The sequence below is a fragment of the Electrophorus electricus genome, chromosome 1 (genome assembly GCF_013358815.1).
Source record: "Electrophorus electricus isolate fEleEle1 chromosome 1, fEleEle1.pri, whole genome shotgun sequence".
Taxonomy (NCBI): Eukaryota; Metazoa; Chordata; class Actinopteri; order Gymnotiformes; family Gymnotidae; genus Electrophorus; species Electrophorus electricus.
The window spans coordinates 22,416,369-22,437,297 of NC_049535.1; the positions used below are offsets into that span (position 1 = coordinate 22,416,369).

Here is a 20,929-nt window from a genome sequence, read left to right on the forward strand (position 1 = left end):
TGCTGGGAATCCCTCGATATTCCTGGGCACTCTCAGTACCACGACGACAGGGGACAGTGTTACTGGAAAATTTGGGGGGGCCCCTTGGGTGTAGTCCTGGGGAAGACTCCACAGTTGGACCATGAAGCTGGTACCAGGGAGACCAGTATTAAGGTCCAGACTCCACAGGGTCCTATTACCCTTACTGGGACCACAATCAGAGTGAGCACCAAACAGACACCAGCCTCCAATCAGAATGCACTGATGTCAGCTTCCAATTAGACTCAGAGGTCTTTCATTCACAGAATTTAGCTGAGGCTTTTATCCAAAGCAACTTACAATTATGACTGAGTACAACTTGAGGGTTAAAGGCCTTGCTCAGTGGCCCAACAGCAGCACCTCAGGAATTGGGGGGCTTGAACTAGCAACCTCCCAATTACAAGTCCAGTACTTTAACCACTGAGCTACTGCTGCCCAGTCGGAAGGAGAATCTGGTGATGTAGGTGGAGGAGGCTCTCCATAGGGATTCTCCTTTGGAGATGGACACCATGTCTGTGGACTCCGAAAGCGAGGAGCCTCCGGCGCCAAAAGTACCACCTAAGACTCCGCCCAGGAGGCTCCACTCTGGAATAAGCAGGCGGCCCAATGGGCCCTGCGGGGAGGTATCGCCCGGGAGTCGCTCTGTCATGGTATGGCCCCTCCCCCAAACATCTTCCTGTGTGTGTGTTCGTCTGTATGGCCACGCCCTCCCTGTGTTTCACACCTGTTCCTTATTGTGTGTCGTTAGTGTGCATGTATATAAGTCTTGTGTCTGAGTATAGGTGTTGTCATTGTTTGAACCTGGTAGGTTCGCTAACCACGTTGTTGTCTTTGTATTAGACACGGCTTGTCCCCACATCCTGCTTTGCCTCCGCACGTCACAGTGTGCTGATTTTCTGCTTACTCAGAACAGCTATTGAAACTTCACATATGATCCCTGTTATCAGATATGATTTTTCCCAGTCTAAGAAAAACTTCACCGTCAGACACACTGCAAAAAGGTGAAATGTACGCGAATGGTGTTTGGAGAACAGTTTGTTGCAAGTTTATTACTGAGTATTACCTGATTAATATAAAAACTGGTGTTTATGTGGTTTAAAATGCACTTTGAGTGAGTCATGATCTGTTAATCTGTTTTGGAGGGATATCCTCAGAGCTGCACTCATGCTTTTCAGTTTTACACTGTACATCTGAGTAAATAAACAGGGGGCTAACAGGGGGCTAAGCCTCACACTGCTGAGTGCTTCAGTCTTGCTAGCCACCACCCCGTGGAAGAACGCCTACCGTGTGCCACTCAGACCCCAAGGAGGTGCCAGAGAGAGACTCTGGCAAGCAGAGGCAAGAATGACTGCCTGTATGGCGCCACAGGCGGGTTGCGGAGGGGTCTGCGCTGGGCCTGGAGCCCTGTCCCTATCCCGCCCTCAGCGAGCAGGCCTGGCTAATTAAAACAGATGAAGCCAGAGAAGCGGCAAATCCACCCACCGTTGGCCCAAACAGCGGTGAGGCCAAGGGGATACATGCTCTCCTGGTTAGGAGGGAGAGAGAGACAACAGGCAGTGTGTGTTTGTTTTGTGTTTTTTTTGCTATTAATGTGCAACATCACTCATTATATTGGCAGGCCTATTTCCAAGCAAAAGCCCTGGCCAGAATCAGGGCAAAATATTGCAAGTGTTCTGCGCTGTGCACCCGCAGCAGGGATGTGCTGTTCCAGTTGCAGCACACATTAGCATTTTCTCTGACCTGTCACATCCCCTTCAAATCAGCCTCTTATCTAAATTGGATTGAGGGGACACACTGAACGGTGCAGGAAGGTCTGCAGCTGTCCAGGACGGAAGTCGCGGCGTATGAGAGCCACGGCATGGATAACTGCAGCCGTGCATGTTAACTATCAATGCATTAATAATTAACAGCATCATGTCGTTGGCCTCATGTCGTTGGCCTCATAACCAAGTCTATATTGTCTCAACGCTTCAAACTGGTGAGAGCTTGGAGCATTTTGAGATCCATTATCGAGCTGTTTACCTTGCTTGCGTCAAATGCACTGAATGTGGACACCTTCTAACCAGCACCTTTAGCAAACAGCCCTGTGAAAATAACAGTTAATCCCTACCTGCCCCCACGCCTCTCACCGCAGATATGATTTGTGGCTCACGGATCTTTGATAGTGTCTGAACCTGGAGTTAGAATTGGATTCCTTGGAGCTGCAAGACTCAGGTTTTCTCAAAGTTTGCTCTAGGAATTTAATTATTGACAAAGCTGCAGCACAGGTCCACAGACCCAGGACCCATGGGCACCTGCACCAGGATAAATATTTATCTGGCCATCCTGGCCCTGAGAGAGGATTGAGCCCAAGATGATGGGGAGATATGAGACTGAGAGGTGTGACTGCAGGACAAACAGACGTGGGCGCATGCTCTGTCGGCCTCGTTCTGTGTCTCTCGCACAAAAGCACCCAGAAATGTATGGATTTCGACAGATAGACACACAAGCACATACATGCGCACGCACACACACACACACACACACACACACACACACACACACACACACACACACACACACACACACACTACTCCAGGGATCGTGGAATACCCTGAGGTCTGGCTTGGAAGTTGTTGTAAACTGTGTCGGCGTGAAATGGATCTCTCCGCCATTTCGGCTGTTGGCCATCTCTCCGGGTGATGGCAGGCACAATGAACCATGTGTCTGTGCCACCTGGACAACTGCCTTCCTGTGGACAGGAGAGAGATAGGCAGAGAGACACAAGCACGCACATGACAGAAAGAGACAGCGAGAGAGAGTATATTAAGATAGAACATGAAGCCAGGCCTCTGTACTGACTGAAAATCACCCCCTTTAAGCTCCTATGCTTCCATCCTTTGTTGCATTCTCTATCACCTTATTAGCCACAGCTTTCAAAATCTAACCATTTGAAATTTTCTGCAATTCCACATATGTCGCATAAGACATTGGAAATGGATTAGTTATGTCTGACTTTCATCAGATTTCAAAATATATTGAAAAGTTTGTCCAGTTTTTTTTTTTTTTACTTCTCCTCTTCTCTTGTGTACTAGATCCATAACATGAACACAACTTGAAGGCCACCTGAGAGTTGTATCTTGCGCTATTTATTATGGGTGTCAAGCAGACGTCAGTCAGGCATATATTGCAGTATATTAAATTTTTATGTTATGATTCCCGGAATCACAGTCATAAAAAAGTGAAGTGCTTGTTATGCATTGACTGAGTTTAGTGGATTTCATTTATCTATAACCTTTCAGAAGAAATCACAAACTGCCTCCACAACAGTAAAAGCCTAAAACCTGTTCCGTCAGTTTGCATGCTGTTACTTAACTGTGAGTGCCACCAGTAAATCCAGCACTGTGCGAATTATATCTAAGCGTTCACCGTCGTGTGTAGATGTGAGGGTGCTGTGGTGTGCCACGTCCCCTGAGGCTCCTGAAACGCAACACTTGGGAATTCCTCCATTCCATGTAATCAGCGACCCCCCACCGTTGTGAACCTTGGGGTGGGGGATTGCCGCTGAAGTATCGAGCACACCACCAGCAGCCTCTATGGGACAGGCGCCATCCAGAACACATCCCACCGAAGCCGCTGCAGGAGCGATCCACTAAATGAGAGCGTTTTCTCTTAAATGAGATATCAGGATCAAAGGAAATGTGAAGGGGTGGCTATCTCTGGCATAGAGCTGTTTATGTGAATAATTATGGATTTTTTTCCTGGAGAAGAAGGGACTTGAGGTTTTGTGAATGGGCAAGTGGGTAATTAAGAAGAAGGGACTGGTTTCCTGAAGGTCTCCAAAAATGAGTGCTGCTCTTCATAAAAAACCCTCTTGGCCTCTTCTCCTTCTTTCTTCATCTCTCTCTCTCTCTCTCTCTCTCTCTCGCTGTTCCTCTGTTATTCCTCCGTTATTCCTCCCTCATCTCTTCTGACCTTGGTGGCTTGGTGGCAAATTGCCTGTGTTGTGCAATTCACTTCCCTACAAGAACATGGGGGGGGGGGGGGGGTCGGCTTGGTCACTCTTGCCTTGGCTACGAGGCACCATCTGATATTACCCATAAATCAGACTATCGCTGATGATTTTGATACCATTGTCTAACCATTGTGACCTCGTGGGGACCTGCTCTCAGTCGGCATGCCTGATAAGCTGTGGACTATGGTAACAGAAAATAAGACATATCGGTGCTTGACTGTTATTCCCCACAAGCGAGCGTGTGCACGTGTACGCGCCGAACAACAACGCAGACCAACCCACTGTCACCTTGGAGAGCAGCCCTCAGTTTTCACTCCTGTGCTCGTCTTCGATTTGGACCTGCCCGAACGTCATCAAACTCCCCCTACTGTTGTCCCCTCTGCTTCTTTCTTTATATCCTTCCGTCAGGGCTTATTAAAATGTTGTGGCATCACTAGGCCTGTACACGCCCGTCAGTGTCATGGCAGGGCGTTTAATCCATGCCAGTGCTCAGCTGCCTGGCCCAATTACGCTTGTCCAGGAAGCGGTGGAGTTGATCTTTTTCGATTTCGTCGGAAACTCTTCAGTCAATAGACAATAGGGCTCGCTGACATGAGATGAGGCATTTCAGAATGAATGCTCCTGGTTTAAGTGGCACTAAACAGGCTCAAGCGGTGTCAGTAACAGTGTGGGGTCATTGTGCAGAATGCACGGTGTGTCTGGCTTCGGGGCGGCATGGCTGGATTTAATTACGGGGAGGGTCACTCTAAATCGTGGGCCCAGCTTTAATGAAAGAGTCAGTGTGCCAGTGATTCATGATGTTATCCATCCACTCTGTTATTCATTCGCTCTTTGTCTCTCTGTCTGTCTCATTCTTTCTCCTTCTCTTGCTCTGTCGCACTCTCTGCATTATGCCGATCTTGGATGGATTCAGTTGAGGTCAGATCAACTTGATTTACGAGGGTACATTCAAGAAAGTTTTATTTACATTAATGTTCAAATGAAGTAACTGGCCATCTACAGTGGTGTGAAAAGGTGTTTGCCCCCTGCCTGATATCTTATTTATTTGCATGTTTCTCACACTTAAATGTTTCAGATCATCAAACATATTTAAATCTTAGAAAAGATAACGCAAGTAAACACAAAATGCAGTTTTTAAATGGAGGTTTTTATTATTAAGGGAAAAAAAACCCAAACCTACATGGCCCTGTGTGAAAAAGTGATTGCCCCCCCCCCCCCCATTAAAACATAAATTAACTGTGGTTTATCACATCTTTGGAAAGCTCAGTTCAATTTCTTTAGCCACAGCCATATCTGATTACTGCCACCCCTGTTCTCAATCAAGAAATCAATGAAACAGGACCTGCCTGACAAAGTGAAGTAGACCAGATCTTCAAAAGGTAGATGTCATGCTGTGATCAGTCTGGAAAAGGTACAATATACCATTGTATATTGTAACAATTACATTCACTAGAAATGTGTCTTGTAAGTACAATCACTGACCACATCATTAGCTACTCCTGTTTTGTAGGTGCATTTTATGGGTGTACAATTAGAAACTGCAGCCTGTCTATTGTCATGCACATTTCACCAGTCAACCTGTACACCATTCACTGGTCCTAACCCAACCACCTCTACCCCATTCACTGGTCCTAACCCAACCACCTCTACCCCATTCACTGGTCCTAACCCAACCACCTCTACCCCATTCACTGGTCCTAACCCAACCACCTCTACCCCATTGACTGTCCTAACCCAACCTATGACTGCAGAACCAGCACAGGTGGTGGGCCCTTCTCAATCCAGCAGTCCGTGTCTGCGTGTGTGAAGAGCACGTCCTCCTCTCCACAGCACACCTGACCCGGGTTCAGCGCTCCGAGCTATATATAACCCACCAGTGACAGTGTCGTGTTAAAGGCCCTGACCCTCCAAATTAAACAGGTTGGTTTATCTAAAGAGGCAATCACAGCCCTGACCCCCCGATTCACAGCTGGGTGCCGACTGGCAGCAGAACAGACTGCTATACACGTTCGGTGCCATATACACAATGTTAAAGACAAAATACAGGTTCAACTCCATTTATAACTTCAGTGTTAGAATAATAGCTGCTCCTACAGTGCATTGTGGCTTTTGGTTCAATTTTGACCAATATAGCTTTCTATTAATAAGGAAAAGGCCACATGATTGCAGCTCAATACTGACGCCACGTGAATTCATGTGATCTCGCTCTCCAAATGTGATCTGGCTTATTATGGTCCAGGGCAAAAGTGGGCACCACCAATTTCTGATCCTGCAGGTAGCCTGGGCTTGCCGTTTAACCTGGACCGTGTGCTTAAATCCACAGAACTGCAACTGTAGCAAGTTTCTGTTTAATACTCTAAAAACAGGCTGAAATTGCTGTTAACGCCACCCACCTACATTTGTGTGCAGTTCAATGTCTGTGGATCCTGACCACTGACCTGTGTACTATAAGAGATAAATGACCCAGCCAGGTAAACTACTCCACGTAAAGCATCTCTGTCAGGAGTCAGTGCTGACTCTTCTAGCACGCCTCTTCTAGCACTGTGGAAATTAGAACTGGGTGGAAAAGCAACCTGCAGACTCAACATGTGGCGAACTCTCAGCCCACACAAGCCTCCTCTTCTCACCCAGTTGCCATTAATTATCCCCCTTCAACTGTATTGGAGTAGAGTGTTTATCTCCAAGCAACGCTTTCAGGAGGGGTTTTCCAGTCTGTCCGTTTTAGTAAGAATGACGGATGTAGCAGCTAAAGTGTTGCTGATTAGGAAAAAAAAAAACAGCAGCAGCTCCTCTCTCCCCCCAAGAACCCGCAGCGTGGTCAGAACTTTGTGAACTGGTGTGTGTGGGTGGGTGGATATGGATATGTGACACTCGTGTAATCATTCATGAAAACGCAGCCGCCATCTGAAAAAGGAGCCGATCGTGATCCGCGAACACGAAATCTATTATCTTGTGACCGCGGCGACGCTTGGCGAGCAAACAATTAAAATGCTAATTCCGCGTCCCGGGGGTAAAGGTGCTAATGGCTCGCCTAGTCAGCCGCCGCCTAATGAATAGTTTCTGCTGAAGCTGGACGGCGCTGCGTTAACAGCAGTTCACGGCGCACTCGCCAGCCCACGTGCGTCCTTTTCCATGTTGTATGGCTCGCGCGAGTGGAGGAGTGGCTCAGACACAAACAAACGGAAAAAAGGGATAACTGACATGCAGCAAACAAAAACAAGAAAAGCATTTGATACGAGGAAAGCACATGAAGTTCTATCCTCTGTATAAAGTGAGAAATCTTCAGCCTTTGGTCAGGCTGTGCACAATGTGCAAACTTCACATTCGAATAAATAAGATATTGCGGTGTACCATTAAAATAACTAAATTATTTTCATATCCATAAGACATGACTGTACATACACATGTTGAAATGTCGTAGATCCTAAAATAATCGTCAACGAATGGCTATCTGCAGGATATTAATGAGATCCATTATCATAGACCAATACATAGACCAATCTGATAGACGTCAGAGTAAAAATCAGACAGCATGAAATGAAATTCTTCCAGAGGCCAAATCGAGCTCTCAATTTCCTCGCGTATGCATCTTAAATTTCCGTTTGAAACAAACAAAAACTTATTTTATGGTGAGTTCAGCAATACAATGAGGATTAAATTACGTATCTTGATGTGGATTCTACACACCGCTGCTTAGCAAAGCGCCCGTTTAATTATATTTCCCTAACATGTACCTGTACGCGCGGCGACGCCTGTGGCGCTTAATTAGGTCTTGAGTGGCTCGAGCAGAGCCATTACTTAGAGCTCGTGTTGTTTGCAACGCCACTTTCTCCTTTTTTAGGTTTGGTTCATCTAATCAATCTCTCTCTCCTTCAGCGCTTCGCTATTTACGCTGTAGTTCTTGAGTTTACTTAGTTCTCAAACTTTTTAAGCATTTAAAGGAAATTCAGCTACTTGGAGACGCTTGCCTTACACACGCATCTATAAAAGTCGAGACATGTTTTATTTCTTTGTGTTGTCTTGCGTTGGGATCAGCACTTTTCCCAACTGAAGATACGTTGCGAATTTATGAAATGAAATACGTCAGCGAGGCTCATGCGGCGTGGATCTTTTCTTTTAGAATGGATTCCAAGCGATACCCTCCACTAAGTTATATGTAATTCAATAATAAAATGTGCCAGTAAGTGATTATGGGAGCGTTTGCAGCAGCTAAGGGAGACGAACAAGTGACCGCAGCGCTGGGCTTGAAACGTATTTACTCCAGCACGGATAATGGCAACGGAGACGGAACTCACGCCTCCTCCCAACCACCAGAAGAACAGCACGTCTGTTAAGGTGTTCGGTACACTTGGGCGATGTCGCCGTCTCCTAATTGTACAGCATATTAGAGGTAATATGTTTGTGTGCTTGGTTTCTCAAAGGCAGCTTCAAAGGAAATGCTTTTTAAAATGTAGTGTGCCCGAATACTCGCAAGGGAGAGGAGAAAGAGACGTGGACAGCAAGGAACTGGAAAACGCGAGTGAAAAAAGAAAAAAAGAGAGAGACAAAGAGAAAGAGAACAGGAGTAAGGTTTTGCAATTTCTGAACCGTGTTACATTAAGAATTGATACCGCAGAGTGGACTTCAGGCTCTCTGCACTTTATCATGCACTGTATGTTCTGCAGCCCCCTGTGAGGTGGTGGAGGCTGCTATAACGTCACAAATACCAATTCCTCTACAATCCGCTTTGAATTATTGGCTTGCACTTGTACATGTGTGGTTTCGATCAACTGCAAAAGCACATGTGCATCGCCATCACTGCGGAAGAGTAGACGTGAAGAATATTATACAGCTCTGTTTCCCTTTGAAAAAAAAATGTGGTTCTTGCCATTATATTATTATATTAGAGTCAGTATCTTATAATTTGCCTCTGTTCCAATGGTTTCACTAACAGTCCACATATACATTCATCAGCCACATTATTATGTACACTTTGTGAGTACCCTGCTTGGACCCCCTTTTGCCTTCAGAAGCACGTTAAATCTTCATGGCATAGGTTCAACAAGGTGCTGGAAACATTCCTGGATCATGCTGACATGATTGCATCAGGCAGTTGCTGCAGATTTGTCGCCTACACATGCGAATCTCCTGTTCCACCACATCCCAAAGGTGCTATATTGTGTCTGGAGGCTGTTTGAGTACAGCGGACTTGCTGTGATGATCAAGAAACCGTTTTGAGCTTTGTGACATGGCACATTATCCTCCTGGAAGTAAGTATCAGAAGATGGGTATACTGTAGTCATAAAGGGTGATGATCAGCAAGAGTACTCAGGTAGGTTTACACCAATTTCTGAGCCAACCATCCAAATTATGCAGCAGAAATTGGGACCCACTAGATTTACCTGACACTTTTATCCAAAGCAATTTACAATTATGACTGAGTACAATTGAGGGTTAAGGGTCTTGGTCAGGGGCCCAACAGTGACATTTCAGCAGTGATGGGGCTTGAACCATCCACCTTTCATTTACAAGTCAAGTACCTTAACCACTGAGCTACCACTGCAGTCTGGTGTTATAGTAGTTGTTGACCAGCCTGTATAGCACCAACAACCGTGCAACTTTCAAAGTCACTTAAATTACCTTTCTTCTTCATTCTGATGCTTGATTTGAATTTCAGCAGGTTGTCTTGACCATGTCTACATGTCTGAAATCATTGAGTTGCTGTTTTGTGATTGACCATGTGACTGGAGGACTTGGGCATTGTCATCCACGCAGAATGGCAAACAGGTGACATCACATTCAGTTTCTTAAACCTGTGAAGGGCTGATGGAAGATGGTTGCTCTCTGAAGCTTCATATTAAGTTTGTAAATCACACTAGTGTACACCAACAAACAAACCAAAATCTCTGCCAGTGATTTATTTATTTATACTCTGAAGCATGTGAAGATTGATGAGTGCTGTGTCCCCTAATCGAAGGAAATTAATAGCAGAATAAAAAGGTGGCTGGGGGGCATGTAGTTTTAGAAGATACTCTGACCCCTGACTCTGCACATTGCATTCAGTTCATTGAGAAGGTGGAGGGACAGAGCCCTGAGCATTGTGAGAGATTTAGGTGCAGCTGCTGATACACTGACAGGATAACCAACACTAACCCAGATATCCACTGACATGAGTTAGCGAGCACATTAGCTCCAGTGTGCTTCCGTCAGACCACACACACTAGACTAGATAGCACTGTCTGTGCTCCCAGGGTGAAGGTTAGGCAAAAGTAGGGCATATCTGTATTTGCAGGCCACTGTACACTCACGACACCCTCTTTCTCTGTCAAATACCCACATGCCAGAAAATTTGAGCAAATACAAACAATTACTGCTACAATACCTCAGTGTTTCAGACACGCTGTAAATCAAGAGCAGTTACACTTGTGTTTTATGTGTTCACCTGACACCTTCTCCTGGCATATGGTCTAATTAATCATGGATCTTTTGGGTGTGAGGAATGTTCCAATTCTTTCTTGTCTACATTCAAGTTATTGTGTCTCAGTTCTTTGAACTAAAATTAAAAGAAATACATTTTCACATTATAATGTAGTTTGTCTGTGTCCGTTGATGAATGGCATATATTTGCTGCAGGGACTATGTATGCCATAGATCTGGCTTTGATGAATGCGCATGTGTTTGTGTGTCAAGCAGGCTGAAGCTGATGGATGTGTTGTCCTTGGCTTTGTGGTTTTGATATGGTTTGACACTATGCTCTCAGGTGTCATTACAATGTTTGGAGTCCTGGAGAGAGTGAGAAAGGGGAAAAGAATTAGTAAAGGAGGGAGAGAATAAGGGAGAGAGAATGGGAGGAGTGAGGGGTGAGAGTAAGGGGTAGGGAGTGAGAGTAAGGAGTAGGGAGTGAGAGAGTATGAAGGAGGGAGTGAGAAGAAAACTGAAATGCAGAAATAGACTGAGGAAAAAGTTCCAAAATTGGTTTTACTCAGTGATACCATTTTAGTATCATGGAAACTCTTATTGAAGTCCTGTAAAGTACTGTCAAAAATTGGTTTCTTCTAGTGTTAGAGTTCTCTGTACTCTGAAAAGCAGGATTACATCATTGTGTCAAATGATTGTGTAAACCAAAGAAGAACAGAAATTTTGAAGCAGCAGGTCTTCATCACTCATCATATTTCTTGTCATTTAATTGATCCTTAAAAGGGTTGAATTCAATACCCTCCAAAAGCCAGTTCTAATATGATTTTTTAAAAATAACTTTGCTTTAGGCATGAGAGTTTAGGCTGGCAACTCCAGTTTCTCTGATCTGTTCACAGATGGGCAAATGGGAGAACCGCAGCCTGACCCTGAAATACCCAGTGTGGCCCCGATTCAATTCCTTCGGCGATGCCGAGACGGATGACAACCACCTGAGCATCGTGACGCTGGAGGAGAAGCCCTTTGTCATCGTGGAGAATGTGGAGCGCCTCACTGGCACCTGCATGCGGAACTCCGTCCCCTGCCGCAAGCACATCAAAGAGTGAGCACCACCCACTTCCACCTCCCCCTTCTCTAGGTGTCTGTGCATTTCTGTTTGTTTGTTTGTTTGTTTACTTCCCTCCTCGGAAGTGAATCTGGGGCAGGTGTGGCCTTTGGGATGGGAGCCCTCATTACTAGGTATTAGATGTAGGTTGCGCATCTGCTACTTCGGTGCTGAACACTTACGTTTTTGCTGTGATCAGCAGCTTTCATCTGGTCCCAGGTCTGCTCACTGGCTCTTTTGGCTGTTGAGAGACTTTTTTTAAACTACACGTTTTTTCTCAGATTTGTCATTTGTTGAACGGAAGTTCTTGGTACCCAAAACCAACTGCCATTTTTTTTTTGTTTCCAAAACCTATAATAGCTGATTTTAGGAAGTCCATCTCCCACTTATGGAACTTTATGATTTTGTCAGATGTACTTGAGAGAAATCTTCACATACTGTGTGATATGGAGTATTTCTACCTTTTGTCAAGTAGTGAAAGGGCTGTAGTGGGCACTGACCTTGGCTTGGGCAGGGGCATGTTAGAAGGGTATATGTAGGCACTCAATCACCAAACCATACACAATTGGGGCACAACTAACTTAAAATGCAGCAAATGTTATGTTTATGGTAAACATATTCTCTTAAACAGTATGGGCTCGATATAGATATCAAACTGTGTTGCTATTATAACAAATGTTTTATGACCTTGTCACATAGTCGTGGCCAAAAGTTGAGACCGACACAAATTTGAGTTTTCCCAAATTTTACTGCCACGGTTTTAGATCCTTTTGTCAGATGTTTATGGTATAGTGATGTACAATTATAAGCATTTCACAAGTTTAACTTTTTATTGACAAATACATCCAGTTTATGCAAAGACTTAATATTTATTGTTGACCCTTCTTTAAGACTTCTGCAATTCACATCGTCATGCTAGATATCAGCTTCTGGGAAAAATCTTGACTGATGGTAACCTATTCTTGCCTAATCAGTACTTGGTAACCTAATCAGTACACAGTTTCTGTGTTTGTTTGTCCAACCTCTTTTTGAGGATTGACCACAGGTTCTCAATGGGATTGAGATCTGGGAAGTTTCCTGGCCATGGACCCAAAATTTCAATGTTTTGTTCACCGAGCCACTTGGTGATCACGTTAGCCTTGTGACATGGTGCTCCTCATGCTGGAAAAAAAAACATTGTTCATCACCAAATTGCTCCTGGATCATTGGGAGAAGTTGCTCTTGTAGGATGCTTTGATACCATTCCTTATTCATGGCAGTGTTCTTGGGTAAAATTTTGCGCAAACTCACTCCCTTGGATGAGAAGCAACCCCACACATGAATGGCCTCAGGATGTCTCACTGTTGGCATGGCACAGGACTCATGGTAGTGCTCACATTTTCTTCTCTGGACAATCATTTGTCCACATGTCCCAAACAGTCTGATGGGGGCTTCATCAGAGAAAATAACTTTACCCCAGTCCTCTGCAGTCCAATCCCTATACTTCCTGTCCTTTTCTTGGAGAAAAGTGGTTTCTTTGCTGACCTTCTTGACACCAAGCCATCCTCCAAAGGTCTCTGCCTCACTCACACCTGCCTTCTGCCATTCCTGAGCAAACTTTGCACTGGTTGTGACCTGATCTCGTAGCTGCATCCTCTTTAGGAGACAGTCCTGGTGATTGCTTGACTTTCTTGGGCACCCTGAAAGCTTCTTCACTGCAATTGAACCTCTCTCCATGAAGCTCTTGATGATTTGATAAATGGTTGATTTAGGTGCTATCTTACAAGCAGCAATGTCCTTGCCTGTAAAAGCCCTATTGATGTAATGCAATGATGACTGCACGTGTTTCCTTGTAGGTAACCATGGTTAACAGGAGAAAAGTGCAAGCAGCACCACCACCTTTTTAAAGCAAATCAGTCTGCTGTTCTAATCAGCATGACAGAGTGATATAAGCTGCCTTGTCCTCATTAACAGTTTCTCCTGAGCTAACAAGACCACTGAAATGATGTTAGCTGGCCATTTTGTGGCAGGGCTGAAATTCAGTGGCTGGAATGCAGTAATTTTTGTGATTAAGTTAATTTTCATGGCAAGGAATGACTTTGCAATTAATTGCAATTCATAAAATTACTCTTCACAATCTAGAGTTAATGTAAATTGCCATCTTAAAAACTGAAGCAGCAAACTTTGTGAAAACCAACATTTGTGCTAGTCTCAAAACCTTTGGCCATGACTGTACATAATGAATAAAAGTGCTGTTACCTCAGTCTCAGTCAGTTGAAAAAAGTTTTGGAACAAGAACTAGCAGCATGGTGTGTAAATGTTCAGACACAAAACCAAACTATCGGCCCTCTCGAGTAATTTGACATTTTGTGCAGCATGCCATTCTAGAGCCCATTTAAGGGCACTATTCATTTTGAGATAAAAGGGGCAGAGGCTCAGGGGTATGACCCCCTGTAAGTGACTGAAACTGGGGATCTGCCATCAGTGGGGACCCTGAACAATAGCTGAAGACTCTAAAGATAATGCTCAAGGCGAACGGATGGGATGTTATACACTGCTAAATGGAGCAAGAAAAGATACGATCTCATAGGATCACTGTGGCAAACTCTACATGACTCTAGCCAGCGAGCACTCACACACATATACACTTGCGTGCACACACACACACACACACACACACACACACACACACACACACATATGTGCTGCTCTTCCTACATTGCTTTCCTCAAATGACAGAATTCCCACTCAAGCACACACTGTCCTCATTTGGAGGAGGGAAGAGGAGAAAAGGGAGGAGGAAGACTACATTGATGCATGCAGGGAGAACAAACGAGCCACAGAGCCGGGAGCAACCTGCCTCTCGGCTTCTTTCCTGTGCTCTCCGTTCATCGTCTGTCTGTTGTCTGTCTCCTTTAATGGCTCCTCTCTTGCTCCTTTATCAGAGAAATTGCTTAGTTAACTTTACTGCTACGCTACAGTCCCTGCAGGGGAAAGCCGGTGCACTCTTGAGACTAGCAGCAACTCCTGCACCGAGCCATCCCATGCAGCCTTGCCTGGGCTATATGAAGGCTCTTACACCTTCATCCTGTTGCTAATAAATTACCTAAAGTGAGACGAAGCATAACGAGCAGATTTTGGGGAAACGAAGGCAGTCCAGATGGAGAAGGTGTGTATTGCCATAGATGGACTGCCTTCTGGCCCGTCTTAGCTGAGGTTTGTGTTCTCAGGAACAGAAGCCAGCTGGGCAGGCCACCACAACAGTAGAGCCATGCGTCAGTGGCCAGGACACACACACACACACACACACACAGAGTCCACAGAGGCTCCTGAGTTATTTGTGCTTTTCAAGCAGCTGACCAAATTGGCTTCTGAGGGTGCAAAAAAAGCAGGAGCGCTACTCACTGTCTCTTATATTAGTTTATTTGCGCATTGACCGTATATCTGGATCTTTCTGTAATTCTCCCGCACAATACTGTATCTAATATCTGAGGTCAGACGCACTCTGCCTCCAGCTAGGCAACTATCCAGTAACTCACTCATGAAAAAGTGAATCGGGTCTGGAAGAGTAATGTAGCAGTGTGTCTTCATAAGTTTTAATTGGTCTGTTACTTGGGGGCGGAGTTGTGTGGGGGGGTGACCCCTTATTGCCTCTCTCTCTCTGTCCCCTCCATCACAGACCTTCTCCGAGCCACACTCCGTAATATAGATCCTGCCATAAAAGAGTTTGGATAAAGTGCTTGAGAGAGAGTTTGGTGGGTGGGGGGGGTGGGGGTGGGGGTGGGGGGGGGGGTGAGCTCAGTGCGTCATAGCCACTGCAGGAGGAGTGGAAGAGATTGATCTTAAACTGGATTTCGCTGATCTGCTTGATCGTGTGTGAGTGTGTCACTCTCATTGAGGAGACGGGAAGGTTCATCATGTACGGTCTGAAGGTATGCAGATGCAAAAAAAACCAATGACAACAATGACAACATAAACCAACCCATAGTGTCATTCTCAACACACTAGCTGCCCATGCAGAACTAAACAGATGCCTTTTCCACCAATGGGATAATGGGTACCTGTGAGTCATCATTCTTAAAAAGTCTTTTTTTTTTTTTTTTTTTTTTTTTTACACTTTGAGTTGGTATAAAATACATAAATAGAGTTGAAGCAGAGACCAGAAAACAATTGAACACCTGAACAATCGCACCCCCTACCCATGCCCAAGCTGATACACACACACACACACACACACACACACACACACAAAAAAAGGAAATGCAAAAGAGACAATGTAAACTGTCTGTCTTTGAGTTACAGAAACTAAGACAATTGTACATCTCTGTTTTCAGCCAGCCTTAGCGCACTTCTAATTATTTTAGAGAAACTTGGTCCACAAAATTAAAACCTTATTTTTAAATAATGGATAAGATCTTTAAACACCTAATGAAAGGAGTCCAAGTTGCAGCAAAACCTTTGTCGAGACCCTCCTCCACTATACCTTAACTTTTCAAGAACACCAAATATACCACAGTGGGGTCTGGCTCCATCTCAACTCCACACGCATGACCACATCATATGTCCTGTTGAGGCTGGACTGTAGAGATATCTTGGACACTCAGCGCAGACATCATGATATATTCTAGCTCATTTCTCATTAGAGTAGTACAAGCAGTGTATTACATTAAACTGAGTGACATAATGTCTTATGAAGAAGGATGTATGTGTATATTCTATGATGTGTTGCAGGGAATACAATATCTACAGGGAATTCAATCTCTAAATCTTTCTCCTATGCTAACTTGATATGGTCAAATGGCACTGGAGTAATGTTTTGTATCATACAGTAAGGCTGTTCAATCTTTTAAGATGAATTGCAGTGCTCTTTCACTGCTGGAAAGGGCCTTTTATTTGCTGCTGAAAGCAGAAGCAGAGCCACACTGCCAGAGAGTGTCACACTTCTAACGATGTGGCCACTGTCTCCACATATGGCCAGTGTAATTAAATCGGATGTAAGACTCTCCAAGTTCACTCCAAAAAGTTTGGTAACAACAAGGCCAAAATAAAGAATGAAATGGCCTCAGTGTTTATTTGCGTCAGTGCTGTGCACAGACACGCCCGCATCTTCGCTGAGTTTTGATGCATAAAGGATGCAAAGAGCCCAGTCTTAATTAGCTTCAATCTAAAAGTTAAATGAGGCTCCCAGGTGGCGCTAGCTGAAGTCCGCGGCGTGTGAACTCCGCAGCACACGCCGCTCTCGCAGATGGCAGGCTGATTAGCCATGCAGCCACGTCCTGTTTTCATGCCCGTCAGCTTACACCAAAGCGGGCTTTTGTCAACATGCTCGGCTACGTCGCCATAGCCAACTGGTAATTGGAAGGTGTGCCACAGTGAGTCAACCTAGACTTGCAAAACTCTCTGTAACATCAGACAGCATGGGACATTGGAGGGTTTCGTGACATTCAAACAAAATAGGCAATGAATGTGAGTCCGTACTTAGAACTGAAGAAATACACAAAAGTGTATAATAACTCGGAAAATAACTTATACGCTCTCTCTGGCCCCATTAAGACCCTGAATTAACATCCTATCTGGCTGTGTACAGCTTCTCTGGGAAACTGATGTTCTGATATTGTCCTTGGTTTTACACTAACTGGATTGGATCTCACTTATCACACCCAATACGCAAACCCCCAAGCAGGGAGGGCCGGGACATCAGCCAGCTGTCCCTGAATAGACTCAAGTGACCCAAACTACTTGCCCAGTCTGTACTGTTCCTCTGCTGAGGAAGGGGTCATCAAACTTTCTTTCTTTCACTTTTATTCTGCTTGTTTCTTTCTGTTTGTCTTTTTTTTTTTCAACCCCCTGTCTCTGCCTCCTCTTCCTCTGTCTCATCCTCTTAACTCCTTCACTCTTAATGAAATAAAGATCTTGATTACTGGGTAAACAGAACTGTTTTCTCCCACACTCAGGAGAGGCTCTCTGCAATTAAAGCCTCACAGATTGGCCGTGGCCTTAACGAGGCACTAGAAATCTCTAGGTGCATTTTCTGCTCTCTCCTTTTGGCCCTTTTAAGAGTGTCTCAAGGGAAAAGCCCCTTGATTCATCATAATTAAGAGATTTTTCCAGTACCAGTAGTAGAACGTGCTGTCTGAGTCAGACTGTGTGCACTGTACCTACTGTAAAATAATTCCAGTACTATGCTGTAGTCATAGTGCTTCTGTTGCTATTGGGTATGTTTCATTGAGAGCCCTGTAATCCATATCACTCTTGACTCATCATGGTACTAACAAAATGCATTGGAGGTCTTTGTGCAACAAGCCATATGCATCTATCTGTGTGTCATGCTTTTAAAATTAGTAACAGGAAACATATCTAATACGAATGGTGAGTGCTGCATTATAAGATGAAAACGTTTATTGTAGCACATAAATCAAGCTGCTTAGTGCCAATGTCTCCAAATGCACCACATTCTGCTCATGGGGTGTGCAAGGCAAAGCTAGGAGGGTCTGCTTACCTGCTGCCTTTCTGCTCCACTGGCCCAGTCTGTACTGTAGGAAAGGCTTAGAAGATTCATACTGGTCTGCAATGGCCTGTTGAGTCCAGGCATCACTGGGAGGGGCTTTAATTAACTGGCTATTGCAGGAAAGGGCTTCAGTTTGCTTGATATTGTTGAGCGGAGCTTAAATTTATCTCTCCTCTCCACCAGCAATTCCACAGAGGGGGGAGGAACGTACATTAAAAAGTGCTGCAAGGGTTTCTGCATTGACATCCTGAAGAAGATTGCCAGGAATGTGAAGTTCACCTATGACCTTTACCTGGTGACCAATGGGAAGCACGGAAAAAAGATCAACAATGTCTGGAATGGCATGGTGGGGGAGGTGAGGATGACTAAGTTGATTTTTCTTTTTAAATGTATACTTTGCCCACACTAATACTAATAATGGTAACAACAAGGGACACATAATTATGGCTTGTTAGCAGTATACAAATGCATACCTCTCAAGATCAGAAATTTGAAGAGTGTGGGGTGGGGAAGGTGGGGCCATTAGCATGTCTCATTGTAGTGCAGTGGGAAGGCTCAGCAGTTTAGATATCACCTCTTATTTGTTATTGTCAGAGCAACAAATAAAATGAAGTTTTTCTATATTAAAGGCTAAATGAATATTTGACTCACTCATGTATTAAAAATGGTAAGCATCTCCAGATGCTTTGGAATGGGAGTCCATAAATCTCTGTCTGCTGGAATTAATTCTGTCACAGATGATGCCTGATACAAGACACCTGTGGAAGCAGAAAAAAGATTCACCATGAACTCAGTTTGTAGCAGCAGAAAATAAAGTGGTTGGACCTGGTCTCCAGGTCGGGCCGAGAGATGAGATGAATTGAGCTTTTAGAGTGTCGCGGTGTGTGAAAGTTAGAAGCCGTTGCCTGGACGTCTTTGTCTACCATGGCAGGTGGTGTACAAGAAAGCCATCATGGCCGTAGGCTCGCTGACGATCAATGAGGAACGCTCGGAGGTCATCGATTTCTCCGTTCCCTTCGTGGAGACTGGGATTAGTGTGATGGTGTCGCGCAGCAATGGAACCGTGTCTCCCTCTGCATTTCTGGGTAACTGTTAACACATCTCCATCTCCAGGAGGCCTGCATCCAACTTGCTTGGACTGACCACCACCCCCACCCTGCACCCCCTCGAGGCTCGTTTGTCAAAAAATTGAATACCGTTTTACTTAACACTGAATGTGGCCATCGAACGCATGTCAGATGTAGCTCATTAAGAGACAGGAAGCACTATCACTGCCGTGTGGTAAACTTTGGCAGGATGCTTTAGATTCATGGCAGCCTGCATCCTGAATGCACTCCATCAGCAAGCCATTCCTTAATTAACATATTGTAAGTAATTACAGGGGCTTAGTGGACGACTCCTGGGATGGATATCTACCAGTTTCCTATTTGTTTGGCCAAAGTAAAAAGCCGTTTAATCTCCCTCGCTTGACCATAAGCATATAATGCTGCGGCAAGCACACTGTGTAGATGGAGGTCTTCCTTTTGTCTTCATCTCTCTCCCTCACTTTCTCTTTTTCTATCTCTTTTTCTCTGTCTCTCACTCTATTTTCTATTTACTTCTTTCTCTCTCTCTCTCTCTCTCTCTCTCTCTCTCTGTGATTGTAGAGCCATTCAGCGCATCCGTGTGGGTGATGATGTTTGTGATGTTGTTGCTGGTGACTGCCATGGCAGTGTTCATGTTTGAATACATCAGCCCCCTGGGCTTCAACAGGAACCTGGCGCAGGGCAAAGGTACAGGATGCCACCACCATATCCTCAGGCTGCTCCACGAAACCTGCCCAGTTACAAAGCAGAGTCCAAGAATTATACAGAAAAAAACACTACCACTAAATTATACAGAAAAAAAACACATACTGCTAAACTCCAGGTATCACTTCTTACCCCTGGGACACAGACTGTTATCCCCAGAAAGGTATGGTGGTGGGGGGGGGAATATATATATTTATGTTTATGTTTATGTTTATATAAATATAAATAATTTCAATTAAAAGAAAACATATCTAATTGACATCACTGCACTACAGTGCTATGGTTATACTGTGTTGGTCTACCTCTTTGTAGAAAGTAAAAGCTACATCTCATGGGCTGTCTGTTCTGATGAGTGTTTTGCCAAGGCTAGCCATTGATTAAATAAATTCCCTCACATAAATTGGAAATGAATTTTTCATGGCCTCTTCATGCTCTGACAGTGTGGCCCGTGGGCCAAAGGCCCCCTGCCCTAATTTATACATGCCCAGCTCTGAAACAGTCACCCACAACACAGGCAAGAATCAAGTCCCACCCCCCTCCAAAAAAAAAAAAGATTAATCTTGAACCTAATCCCAGTGTATTTACTGCAAAATGGTATAGTGCAGAAAGTATTTTTCAGCATAGCTCAATAAAACCAAATCCATATTCATTTTGCTGAACGGAATATAAATTCTGATTTATATAGTACCATTCATGAGTGGTTTTGTACCACAACATTCAGCATCAGATCTGAGGAGTCCTATGAGTCAATTAAAAACTCTATTCTGAGTTTAAGTAGTGCCCATGTCTAAGCAGCAATTATCCCCAAGGACAGATTTTATTGATGGCATGTCTGCCTCACCACCCACTCAGAATGTGGTTCTATAGCAATGCTCAGTAGTTACCTAGCCTTTTCAATTCAGATTCACCACTGCTGGTTGCTAAGCATTTTACTGGATCAACATGCTCATATTGCAGTGCAACTCCGTTTGACACACCAGTTATGTTAAAAAACACCCATACCATGTCGAAAGGTGGTGATTGTAGCTATTATGCCTCGAATGTTTTCTAATCGCAAAAAGAAGGCAGAAAAAGTGTTACTTTAGACAGTGACCCTTTTGTAGTGTTTGGAACTTGGTGAGCCCTCTGTACCCATCTCCTTG

At 44.5% G+C, this 20,929-nt stretch overlaps 1 protein-coding gene across 1 annotated transcript in view; it reads left to right on the plus strand.

The window, feature by feature from the left end:
* Positions 1 to 20,929, plus strand: part of grin2aa (glutamate receptor, ionotropic, N-methyl D-aspartate 2A, a) — a 111,667-nt gene that overhangs the window by 71,198 nt on the left and 19,540 nt on the right. Inside the window, exons 5-8 of the mRNA XM_027002767.2 lie at positions 11,305 to 11,507; positions 18,181 to 18,352; positions 18,929 to 19,082; positions 19,644 to 19,769. Coding sequence (XP_026858568.2) covers positions 11,305 to 11,507; positions 18,181 to 18,352; positions 18,929 to 19,082; positions 19,644 to 19,769 — 655 coding nt within the window. The remainder of the gene's footprint in view (positions 1 to 11,304; positions 11,508 to 18,180; positions 18,353 to 18,928; positions 19,083 to 19,643; positions 19,770 to 20,929) is intronic.